The sequence below is a fragment of the Lathamus discolor genome, chromosome 1 (assembly GCF_037157495.1).
Source record: "Lathamus discolor isolate bLatDis1 chromosome 1, bLatDis1.hap1, whole genome shotgun sequence".
NCBI classification, from domain to species: Eukaryota; Metazoa; Chordata; class Aves; order Psittaciformes; family Psittacidae; genus Lathamus; species Lathamus discolor.
This window is the reverse complement of record NC_088884.1, coordinates 91,261,520-91,274,829: the sequence shown is the minus strand read 5'-3', so window position 1 is coordinate 91,274,829 and position 13,310 is coordinate 91,261,520. Positions and strand designations below refer to the sequence as shown.

Sequence of the window (13,310 nt, the reverse complement as noted above, 5' to 3'; positions counted from 1 at the left end):
TGTTGATTAAATAACCCCCGCAGGAAAAGAAAATGGAGAACAGATATCAAACCTTAAAATATATTTTCTCAAAACCAGAACTAAATAATAATTATGGATATGTTTCTATATCTGTCAGAATAAATTATTCCCTTTAGAAATACTACACATCCCTCCAGATCTGAGACAGAATACATGATCAGCAGTGCAGTAATCTGATATAAAGGTGGGGGAAAGAGAGTAATTTCTGCAAGCATTATCATGCATTAAGAAATAGTCCCCTTTTTACAGTTTGCATATCTACTCAGCAATAGAAGTGCTGTAAGAACTAGGACTCACTCTCTTTATTCTTAACCCCCAAAGATACTAAATAATTGCACCACAGTCTGCTACAGGTCTAGAATGAAGTATTCATTTAGTTCATAGGATCAGTGTGAATTTGGAGGATATGCATTACTTCAACAATCTGGATTTTTTTGAGCTGATGGAGTTGTCTTAGTTTTCTAGAGCAGTCATTTCCTTGAAATTGGTTCACATTTTAAATTTCTCTAGGCAGAGAAATCAGTAGAAAAGCAGTCAATCCAGAATATTTTTCCACCTAAGTGAAGATACTCAAGGATGAATTATGGAAATTTCAAAACAAAGTTGCAGTTTCCACATTTTAGCAAAGAAGGGTGAAGAAAAGAGGGATGTGATGTAAAAAGTTGTTACTGAGGCCAGACTGGCTGTATCTGAAGCTCGTGTGACTGTTGAAATTAGTATCAAAATCCCATCAAAACAGCAACTATAAAATTGGAAAAGAATTATTGAAGTACCTGTTGCTCCACTGTCATTAATAAGGCTGCTTAGGATATATTCAGCTTTTAAAAGTTTACCTGATAGAAGATAGAAAGAGAAGATGGAAAATGAATATTAAAATGCATCATGTGGCACGAAGTAAAGAAAAATATTCATCAGTGAAAGCCTCTGCAAATTGTACTCCGAAGAAAAGTACTGAAGAAGTACTTTTTCCACACTGAGACTAAATTTTTTTTATTAATTATGCACTGCAGGTGCTACCCCATGCTCAGGAATATCTGACATGGCCAATTTCATATATACATATAAAGCACAAAAGTCGGTTGTGGCAACTGGTTCTAGCCAGACACTTGCTTCAGAAAAACTCATGGAGAAGCTGTGTGATAATTAACCTGTTAGATCCCAATATCATCTGCAAATGGATTTCTTGCTGTCAACAATCTTAAATGTACATGCACTGAATTCTAAATATGTGATTGCACAGCCTGAAGAAAACAAGGCTCAGAGGAGAACTCACAGCAGTCTTCCAATACCTTAAGAGTCCAACAAGAAATCTGGAGAGGGGCTTTTGACAAGGGCATGTAGGGACAGGACAAAGGGAAAGGGCTTTAAACTAACAGAGTTTAGGAAAAATTAGGAAAAACATTTCCCTGTGAGGATGGTGAGTCCCTGGCACAGGTTGCCCAGAGCTGTGGCTGTCCCATCTCTGGCACTGACAATGTTCAAGGCCAGGTTGGACAGTACTTGGAGCAACCTAGTCTAGTGGAAGGTGTCCCCAGGGACACCCAACTTCCAGGGGGTGGAACTGGATGAGCTTTAAGGTTCCTTCCAACCCAAACCATTCTATAATTCTATGATATATGGAGTTTGCCAGAACAGGAAGCTCCTCAGATGCACTTCAAAGCCAGCTGACCTGACATCCTATCAAACATAGCCACAGGCTATGCTGCCTCCCTGTCACTCTCTACCTAGCTTTGAAGAGCCATCTTAAGCACCGAATATATAGCCTTAACATGCCTTAAGGTCCAATTTAATCAGCTTGAATCACGTAGAACCTTGGGTTTTGTTGGGTCTGGCTGAAGTCAATAACACTGCTCCAGCCAGTGAAGCAGTGTAAATGTTGGCTGAACTAGCCCATCAACTGGTGTGTGCCAGTATCCAGACCCCATGGCAACAGGAACATAAGAAGTCCACAGGCACAAATAAAAATGGCTATGCAGAGAACTTACAGTTCTGTTTTCTGCAAATAAAATACTCCTCCACTGAGTTTTTCAGAGCAGGATTGCCTGGCTTTGTTTTCGTCTCTCCACTGGGACAGTGGGAAGATGCATTAAAAACCCTTCAGGTGTTGCCAACATTATAGGAATGATAGAATTTAATTTTTTCTTAAATCAGTTTATCCTTGAAGGGTTGTAAGCTGCATTGTTTGCATAGTCAAGTGGTCCCACTGAAGAGAAAAAAAGCGGCTGGGACAGTGCAGATAAAATGCCAGGATTCTAATTTACTTTGTAAAGGCCCTTGGTCAGAAGTATAGCAATTCAGATATTCCTGTTTGAAACCAGCAGGGAAGATTTGTTAAGAAACAAAAGCTCCAATTAGTATTTTCCACACCCTTTCACAATTTTCTCTCCTTCTTTTGGCTCTGAAACCCTTTATACCAGCCCCTTTGTGCTAGTGAGAGGAGCTGGGAGAGCTCCAGGGGGCTGGGAGTGGGCTGTTTGAAAAGATGGCACTGGGGCTGTAAGCATGTCACCCCTAGCACAGGACAAAGTGTCTTCAAAGTCAAATAGTTACTAATTGGGCTTGGGCTGAAAGAAGGGAGCGGTACCTGTGTTGACGGAGAGGTGAGCCTGGCGGATAAGCACCTGAGGACTGATTGGTACGGTGGGCTGCAGCCTGTGCAGACCCTTGGCAATTTAAAGAAATTGGCTGGAGGCATCAATCCAGTACAGGAACCGGTCAATCAGGAACACAATAGCAGTGGCTGTCATGTAGTCCTTGACCATGATGGAGGCCTTCAAATAAACCTGAAAAGAACACCAGTGCCAGGGGGCAGCCTTGGAGAAACTCACCTTGCAGAGGCTCAGTGAACTGTCTACAGAAAAAAGAAACAGAATCCCAGACTGGTTTGGGTTGGAAGGGACCTTAAAGCTCATCCAGTTCCAAGCCCCTGCCACAGGCAGAGACACCTTCCACTAGAGCAAGTTGCTCCAAGCCACGTCCAACATGGCCTTAAAAACTGCCAGGGATAGGGCAGCCACAGCTTCTCTGGGCAACCTGTGCCAGGGCCTCACCACTCTCACAGGGAAGAACTTCTTTTATCTAGCCTGAACTTCCCTAGTTTAAGTTTGAAATTCCAGATCATATTTCCATTTTTAAGACAGGAAGGTTGCAGCTGTTTATTTTATTTGAGCTGTGGTATCATTCCTGATTATTTTTTCTCTTTCTAATTGTTGTTTAGTGTTTGGAATCACATCATTTGGTGCTCTGTTAATGAATTTAAATGATGCCCAACAGATCACTAGGAGTAATAGCAATTAGTTTAAAAGGGGGACTTAAGTCTGGAAAGACTCTGAAATAGTCCCTATGGCCATTATCCTAGATGAAGCTCAAGCCATGCACTCCTTTGTACACCACAAACAAGCAAACAGGCCAGGAGCCTGATGTATTTCCCTTGCAGGTCATCTTTAATGACTATCGAGTCTGTATGAACTGGCTCGGATTTATACAGCTGTTGATCAATCACACTGACATGAGGAATCAGCCACAGCTCCTGAGATAGCACGCTATTAAGAGGACAGGAGGCCAGCAAAGACAGCAATGAGGAGGCACACAGCCTCATCATGGTTGAAGAAGTCCACATGAACCTGGGGACATCTACCAAAAACCAAGCCCTTCTCATGGTGGGCAGGGGTTGGTTCTCCTGCCCCATGGAGAAAGAAAGTGCTCCACATGCTGACATCCAGGCAATGCCCTTTTTGCCCTGAGAAGCCATAGCTGCCCCATCCTTGGCAGTGTTCAGGGCCAGGCTGGATGGTGCTTGGAGCAACCCGGTCTAGTGGGAGGTGTCCTTGCCCATGGCAAGGAGTGGAACTGGATGAGCTTTAAGGTCCCTTCCAACCCAAACCATTTTTTGATACTATCATTCTATGATTACAGGTTTGTCACACAGGGTGGGCAGAATGGCATCCAGTCATTGTTCCACTGGAACATCTGCCAACAATACAGCCATAGGTTGTAAAGAAAGACCCATCTTTTCAGCTATAGGTGCCCTGACCTGTTTGGTCTTCGTGGCCACCAGCTATTCAGCAGCCTCACACTGTCTATGGAGAGCCTGGCCTGGCTCAAATGTCTCAGAGCTGGCAGTGGCTGATTGCTGCTGTGCAGTATGGTCAACCACCAGAGGAAACCATAAACAGAAAACACCTTCAACCATACAAAGCCTCCTCAGAAAAAGGATGTGTTTCTCGTATCATTCTCTTGAGTATCTTTACTCATGACAGAGTAAAGGCAACACAGAGGAGGGAGAATCAGGCCCAGAGCAGAATAAGAAGGTGACAGAATGCAAGAAAACTTTGTCCAAATCCCCACTGAAACATAAAGATTGGCAGCTATATCCCATTTTTGTTTCAGCATCATCCTTCTTCCCTTGCCTTCCTAGACTAAACACATGGCAGGGCCAGCAACCTCCAACAACTGCTTTAGGCACCGCTCAGGCTTCTTGGACTCCTCCCCAGCCTCATTTCTCTCCTCTTTGCTTCTAGCTCAAAGCCCCACAATCTGGCAGCAAGACTCATTCTTGATTTTGAGCAGCACAACTACCATCTGAAGTATGCAGCAGAAAGCCCACCTCAAACCATCTGAATAGCTTGCAGTACATGGCAGGAAAGCACAGATCTGTTGCAAGCATTTGCTTGTTTGCACTTCAGAAAGGTGGATTTGCACAAATTTCCTTCCCCCACCTCCCACTGAGCCTGAGTTGGATTTTTGAAGAGCATGGCACTTGAAAAAGATTCCTGGAGGCTGGCACACACAACTCCGCTTGTGCCAGCCAACAATGGAGGAATCCCCCTCTCCAAGCACCTGTAAACTGACACTGCAAACCAGCCATTTGAAATGCTCATCAACAGGCCATATATTTAAGCACAGATCATCGCCTAATCTACTTTTTTTTCCTCCCCTTCTTCCTTTAATAGGTTGAAGCACAAAAGCCTGAGAGAGGGTGACCTACCAAACAAAAGAGCCTTTGAGTTCCTAGGAAAAGTAGACTTGGAGGAAGATGGAAGGAATCCAAGTGGCCCTATTATTTCCACTTGCACTAATTAGACATTTTTCTGTCAGCTATTGAGCACTGCTGAGAGGCCAAACTCACTGAATTCATTTCTAAAGTGTTTACAGAAGTTTGCATCTGTTTGTGTCTCTTCAGGAGGAAAATAAGCACTTCAATAGCATTGTGGAAAATCTAAAGGAAGCATCCTATTCTGAAGGGCTTGACAGTCTTACAGCTGCATAATTTAACTCTCTGCTCAATGCTGAAACCTCTTGTGTCCCTCTCCAAACCCAAATGGATGCAAAATGTAGAAAAGTCAAACTAGGGAGAGAAACTTGTTTTTTTTTGTTGGTTTTTTTTTTTTTTACAAGGCAAGGCTGCATGCTGTGTGGCACACAGAAATACGGTTTGCTGTTGAGCTTTGCAGTGACGTTCCCCCTATCCCGAGCAGCACAACAAGAAATTAATACCCACTCATTTCCTGTCAACTCTTGCAGTTGGAAAATTCCTTAGCACCTACCGCTCATGTGCCCATGGGCAAGGACTCTGAAATGGAACAGGGGGAGAGGCTCCCCATCATCCAGCCTTGGGTGGGGAAACCAAGGGGACTTCCAAAATGTCACAGCATACCCCAAGACAATTAATCAGACACTCACCACAGCTGAGCACTTTGTTCTGCATGGCAGGCTAGTGCCCTAAATAGATTTACTCACTTTCTTTATCACTTTAAAGCCAAAGGGTGGTGGCGTATCTACAGAGAGAAAGAGAAAGAGCAAGGTCTGCGCGCACTTTGTTTTCACATCTGTGTCCATGATGTGAAATGCGTATGTCTAACTGAGTTTATGACACAAAGGGAACCTCGTGGCTGGAAAGTGGAATCAGGTGGTGAGAGAATTAAATTTGCACCAGATTTCTATACATGGACCATTGGGGAAAATGCAAAACAGCCTTTAGTGAAGGGGGTTTTATTTCTTTCCTTAATGGCGATGAGTAGGAGGGTGTGCTGTTTGCATGTTTTCCTGCATTAGTGGGTTAGCTCCTCCTCGCACCAGGGCTGAAGTTTGGGTCCCAGCTTTGGGTTCAAAGCCACGATGCCTCCTTTTCATTGACAATAGGAGCTGCTCCCAAGAGAGGGGAGAAGCTCAGAACCAGGGCCATCTGGCACTAGGACTGGCAGGAAAGCGTCAAAGGGAAATTATTGGTGCATAGTAAATGAGGACGAGGAGGAGGGTAAGAAAATAGGGGAAAATCTTTATGTGGCAGCTGATGTAAGAGGAATTACAAGCCAAAGTAAATGAAATATTGATTTAATCCACTCTCTCTGCCCTCTTTATAAAGTGAGGATCCCGGAGGAACACACCACACACACCCCTCAGCCTGTGGGTTTTGGAGGGTTCCCTTTGGAAAAACACTTCTGTAACGGTGGGGGTAGAAAGCAGGGTCAGGAATCATTTAGTTTTCAGAGTGTGCCCACAGTTTTGCAGACACTCTGGATTTCAGTCTTTGCTTATATCCATTTGTCTCAGACTGCTGCTGTCTTTGTTTCATTTGTAACTGCAGTGGAGGTTTAAAACCTTAAAAAACACAACAAACAAAACCATGAGCAGTCCTCAAAGAGTTCCTAATTCTGTGCACAAAACAGGAATGGCAGTGGCATGCACATCCAGGTGCTTTAGTTCTCTCCCAAGAGCAGCTCCTAGTTAGCACTTCACTGAACCCTAACAAATTGCCCCGTTTTCTTTCCCCCTGCATTTGTCCCCTGTCAGATTAAATGGAGAGTCACACCAATGGATTTGGCTGAAGGCTTTCACCCCTTTCTACCCCACACACTGTTAGCAAAGCCTGTCTTTCCAAGAGACCAAAGCTGCTGTCACCGCATGGGACTGCTCTATCAATCTCTGCCTTTCAGCTGGCAATCAGAGCCTGCTCGACAAATAACAAGGAATTAAGCCTCCCACCACCTCTGTGATGAGCAGAAGAAATCATGTCCATGAGGTGCAGACAGATACGCTTGAAACACAAGGGACAGTAAAGTAAAATAGCTGCAGGGTGAGGAACAAGAAGCTCCTGAACACTTTGCTCTCTGCAGAGCATTAACATTTAACATTTTAACATTTAACATTAACCATTTAACAGTTTGAGCTGCTGAAGCTGTTAATTAGCTCATTATTCATCCTGAAGGCAATGGAGACTTGGGTGTTCATCCAATGGGAGCATCATTAGGTCCATTACTAGAGGTTCAAAACACCACAGAATTTTTTTACAACTGACCACATCTTGCCTTGCCAACTGAGAAAGTACCAGAGTGAGAATAATTCCCACTTTTCTCAAGAGCACCCTGATTTTTTTTTGCAATTTATCTTGCCACTAGTTGCATTTAACTGCTACGGGATGTTCCACACACTGCTCTCAGCTTCGTAGTTGAGAGTCATTGCTGTTTGCAGGAAGCAGGGCTCCAGCAAAGCAGTGCCTGGACAGTCCTGTCCCACCAGCTCTGTCCCTTGCAGGATGGACAGAGCTTCCCACTGCCCATCAGCATGAAGCTGAGATGGCACCATCCCTGATCTAGCTGCTCTTGGCATGTAACTTTCAGTGCTGGATAATGAAGGGAGTGCACATACTCATGAGGACAAGTGGGAGAACCGTCTGTGTGATGAAATGGAGTGGTCTCAGGAGGGAGAAGAGCAGCAGGCAGCACAGAGTTCTGCTGCTGTCCTTGCCTAAAACTGAAGCAACAATCATTTTGTGGCCCTGATTTGTCCTGCTGTGCTCTAGCTCCAGACTATTTTAAAACTGTTGTGGTAATTCCCCGTGGTACATTAAAATACTATGTTGAAGGGGAAATTTAATAATAATAGCTGAGTGCCAGTGACAGAACCCCCGCAGGAAGGTGTCATCAAGACCATTATGAGCAGCTAAAAATCCAAGAGTCTCTTTCCTAAATCTGTGTCCTCAAACCATCAATCCATAGTTTAATTTGGAAGGAAAACACAACACAGGAATCTCAGTAATATAACATTCACAGTCTTTTCCAGGGAGGGAATACTCCACGAGTAGCTGCATCTGAGAAGAGGCAAGCCTACCCATGAGCAAAGTGAACTGGCAGGTACCCAGGATCTGACTTCCTGCTTTTATTTGGTGCTTCACACGAATTCTGCAGCAGTTTTCCCACATAGACAGGGGAAGACTCAGTGCTTTGCAGTACTGACTGCACACTGGCACCATCAGGGCAGTCAGCCTGCACCTGATTTCTGACACATCTCATTTACAAAGCATCAGTGCAGTGTAGGGCAGCCTGAGATGCCATGGATTCCTCTCAGGCTGAATCCAACCCACAACCATGGCTTTCCCTTACATCACTTTCTGAGTTCACTGGGATCACTCAAGAAGAGCTCTTATGAGGCAGGTAGCAAAAGGCCAGCCTGAACAACCAAGATCCCGTGGCTAGGGGATCTTGGTTTTAGTTCTACTGTTACCACACAACAGTTAGAAGGAGGAGAAAACTAAATTCTCAGCCGCCAGTTTAGTTCTTTTCAAAAGCTCACAAGTGCCACATACACCCCTTAGGGTAGTTAGGGCATGTCCCTCAGAATGGTTTCCCTAATAGCAATTCATCAGTACCTATCCCAGCAGATACTGCTCCATGGCTGAATGCCTGGATGCAGGAACTATTGATACTTAGGATAAAAAAGAAGTAAAATCTCACATCATTGCAATGAGTTTGCAAACAAGCTCTGCTCTCACTAAAAAAAAAAAAAAAAAAAAAGAGTTAAAATATTAAAGTATCATCCAACAAGAGAACTACTTGTGTGGGTAGAGTTGTCTCCCAGTGAAACCCACCACAGGGTTTGTGGGATCAAAGCATGTGTACATGGGCATGTTGCCCTCTATTGGCTGGTTACTGAGTGTTAAGGCTCCTTCTAATCCTTGCAATAGCGAAGATCTGCAGAAAGGGTAACTGCTGGCGGCCTCCCTTTTGAATATGCAGCCCCAGTCAGAACCCCAGAGTGCACATGGTATTTAGAGAGAAAAAGTAATCCCTCCTTATTTCTACTTGTCAGCAAGGATGCTGTTACAATTCTGATTTTGCTGTGATTTGCTGAAAACAAAAATCCCAGTGCTCTCCAGTTTTTGCTTTGTATACAGATGTTGGTGTCACCCTTCAAGAGCAGTTTCCCACCAAAGGGTGTTCAGGTGGAGCTGAAGGCTGCAGGATAGGCTTGGTTTGCTGACAGGGAGAGTCTCTTAAAACCTGCTAGGAAAACATAGAAAACAGTATGCTGAGTTTGTTGAAGTGTGTGTGTGGGTTTTGTATTGGGTGGTGAATCTCTGGCAGGAAAAAGAAAGGGAAAAAAACCCAACATATAATACACCCTGCCAAAACACCCTGTATAAGACGCAAGCATTTTGTGAAACCAGAAGTGCTGGTTTGCCTCAAGGATTACAGTAAATCTGTTGCCTTAAAATTTGTAGGAGATTCAGTCACTTCATATAATTGAGAGGGAGGGGCAAAACCCTCAGGAAAATGTGCCTACATTGCCAAAATGTGCCCTGAGCCCTGCTCTGGCAGCAGTGAACCCAGTGAACCCAGGCTGCACTGAGACAGTGCTGAAGAAAGCCTGGCTTGCCACTACCCTGCTCCCCCAGCTGATTTTGCCATGTTTTCCTACTGCTCCAGCGTGCAGGAGCAAAGTGCATCTCACAGCAAAAGTGAAGAGCACTGGAAAAGGCTGTAGGTGCAGGTGATGTGTCCAATGGGTATCCCACTTTTTAAAGTGCAACACTAAGGCAAACCCTTGAAGGCAAAGCCTAATCCACTCACCCACTGTGCTGGTCTCATGGAGCTTTTCAGCCTACTCCCAGAGTAAAACATCCTCATGGTGAAGGTGGGTAGCCAGCTCAGCCTCGGTGGAACACCACCAGCGTGTTATGGTAATGAAGTGCCTTTCATTCATGGATCTCAAAGCACTTTTTAAATGCAATGAATTACGGTTTAAGAGCTTATTCAAAGCATGGCAAATTAAAATAAACAGAGGTGGATTTTTTTAAAGGGTTTTTTCTGAACAATAAATCCACAAAGACTGTTTTTTTTTTTTTCCTCCAGGGAATTAAATTGTCCTTCTGGGGCTCATGCCAAAGAAGAAAAAAGTTGCTCACACTTTTATCTTTCCTCATCACACTGTAATCACTTCTCTTCAGCCTCATTTCCCTCCCCCTCCCCCAGCTCTTTATTCAGAGAACTGAAGCAGCCTTTGCTCTGCCTTGAAATTTTATTAAAATAAAAAAAGGGGAGGGGGGACGAATGGATGAAGGGAAAAGAAAAAAATCCCTCTTCCTAATATTAATAATACAGGTCAAAATGTCAGTCTATCTACAATTAAATGAAAAACAAAAATAGTTTTCCCTTTTTCCCACGGTACAATGGCACTGGAATATAAATTACCGATGAAGATGAAATAATACTTCAAAGCACACGGGGAAAGGTAGCACAACATTTACAAAGTATTTTCAACCTCAGGATGAAACACTGGAGACAACAGTAACCCATGGACTTCAGGGGGTGTCAGTGAATTGTCTGAAACTAGCATGCAGTAGGATTTTAGGTCCCTATAGTCTATGACCCCATGATATGCCTTGTTTAACAAGGGCAGCTGCAGTTATCAACAGATGTTTCAGCAATAAATAACAGAATCATAGAATAGTTAGGGTTGAAAAGGACCTTAAGATCATCTAGTTCCAAGCCCCCTGCCATGGGCAGGAACACTTCACGCAAAACCGTGTCACCCAAGGCTCTGTCCAACCTGGCCTTGAACACCGCCAGAGACGGAGCATTCACAACTTCCCTGGGCAACCCATTCCAGTGACTCACCACCCTCACAGTAAAGAATTTCTTTATATCCAATCTAAACTTCCCCTGATAATTGGTATCATCATCATAAATAATTGTATCCATCTACCTGGGGAGACAGCATAATGCTACAAACACTGCTCCGCTATTACAGCCACATTAATCTCCCATCTAGCCAGGTCTCTCAGGGAGTTTACTGCAGGTGTTTTCCTGGGAGAGAGCAGACAAATGCTCCTAAGTTAGAGAGCCACACAGGGGTTGTAAAGGAGGTCAACCTCTGCCATAAATTTCTCTCTAAGGCCACACACACCAAAGAGAAAAAGAAAACAAATACCCAAGAAGCAGCCACTCTTCACCCTACCCAAGCAAACCCAGGATCCCTGCAACATGGGATGCTGGCAAGGCAGTGCTGGGGCTGACACTTCCCAACCCTCTGCTTGGATTTTCTGAGCTTCAACTTGCTCAGCTCTACTCAAAGTCACTGTCATCCTCAAATTTGCTGGCCTTATATTTGCAAGGGCCCTCTCTCACGCAGGTGAAATCTCCCAGCCTCCTTGAAGTTAACAGCAGTTTTGCAGCAAGAGTTCCTTGCCCTAAACCCCAGATTTTCAGGCTGCACTGCCCCTTTCCACAAGGAATGAGACACGGCTTCAGTCATGCAGCACAAGAAGTTAAAAAAAACCAACCCAAAACCTCACAAACTTCATCTTTACTTTATGTTTGTCCTGTCAAAAGGATACTCATTAGCCTAGATACATTTACCATTGAAAAGGAGTCCTAAAGGGGATGACAAGAAAGCTGGAGAGGGACTTTTAAGAAGGGCAGGTAGCAGCAGGACAAGGCGGAATGGTTTTAACCTGACAGAAGGGAGATTGAGATGAGACCTTAGGAAGAAGTTCTTCCCTGTGAGGTTGGTGAGGCCCTGGCACAGGTTGCCCGGAGAAGCTGTGGCTGCCCCATTCCTAGCAGTGTTCAAGACCAGGTTGGATCGGGCTTGGAGCAACCTGCTCTAGTGGAAGGTGTCCCTGCCTATGGCAGGGGGTTGGAACTGAATGAGCTTTAAGGTTACTTCCAACCCAAACCTGTCTGGGATTCTGTGAAAATCAAAAAAGCAAGAAACAATCCACATTTCTTGCTGCTTTCTAATCTTTAAGCTCAAACTCATCACCTTGCAGGATGGGATCCCCAAGCACCTGCAGCTCCTTACCCAGTCAAGTATCCTTTTGTTCACAGGACAAGCCACATTAAATTTTTCCCTTTCCTTCCTACATTTTGGGCAGCTTTGGTTCTCAAAGGAGTCCTGTCAAGTAATATTCTTGAAAAAAAAATAAAAGAATGTGATGAATTGTGCAAGCCCTACTAAAGGGAGTAATCCTCATTGCCTCCTAGCAGTGCTGAATTAAACAAGGCACAGCATTCTTTTCAAACTCTAAGGTTTTGTAAAAACTGTATATGAACACTTGGCATTTTAGTTTTATAATAATGACAATTCTTCAGGGAAGAGGTAAACATGACCTTAGTTGAAACAGAAATAGAACTGCCCTGTCAAATCAGAGGAACAGACAAAGCAAGTGCCAAACTAGCATGGGATAAGCATGAAAGTGAGCAGAAATAGATCATAAAGTCACCACTGCATGTTTCAGTGAATGAGGTTGTTGTTCTGCAAGGTGCTCAATGCATGGACAATCCCTATATGCCCCTGCGTTCGCCTCTACACAAGGCAGAGCCAGTGGCCTCTGCTCTGCTGTGTCTTTGGCATTATTATCTAGGCACTTGTTCTTGCACAGCTTTAGCCAAACACCTGGACACACTCAAAACTTTTGTCACTCAAATCCATTTTATCTTCCCTGCAGTGGGAACCAGCAGAGGTACCAGCAAGACCTCAAACCAACAGCCTCATTTGGCATTGCACAGCCATCCATGCAGCCAACAGACCAGATGCCTAACCCTGGGGCAGAGAACCCACTGATCTCACAACCTCAGCTTGGTTGCAGTGGCAGAAAGGACAGGACTTTCCTTCCCTTGGAAGATACAGTGGTGACAAAGAGATGAGCTGACTCACAAGGAGGAGGACACCCTGATTCACACATGTTGCTTCATAGTGTTCTAGTGTTTGCAAACTATGTAGATGAGGCCGTCAGTGACAAGGTCTAGTGGTGGTCTTGGCAGTGCTGGGGTAATGGTTGGACTTGATGATCTTAAAAGGTCTTTTCCAACCCAGTTGATTCTATGATTAGCAACTTTAATAAAAAATTAAGAAAAAAAAAGGAAACTGTATATAGCTTCTGGGTACCTCTCTTGTCTGAGGATAAAACTAAATAGAAGTCACACTTCTATTTTGGCTCTACAGCCTTTGTGAACAGCCCATCTCAACACAGCCTCGTTCACCTCTGCTTCCCAAGCAGTTCCTCACCT

General features: G+C 44.2%; 1 protein-coding gene across 1 annotated transcript in view; it reads right to left on the bottom strand.

Annotated features, from left to right (window-relative positions):
* ALPK1 (alpha kinase 1) overlaps positions 1–13,310 on the bottom strand; it is a 50,277-nt gene that overhangs the window by 13,636 nt on the left and 23,331 nt on the right. Inside the window, 2 exon segments of the mRNA XM_065686049.1 lie at positions 795–854; positions 2,606–2,804. Of these exon segments, the coding sequence (XP_065542121.1) occupies positions 795–854; positions 2,606–2,804 (259 nt within the window).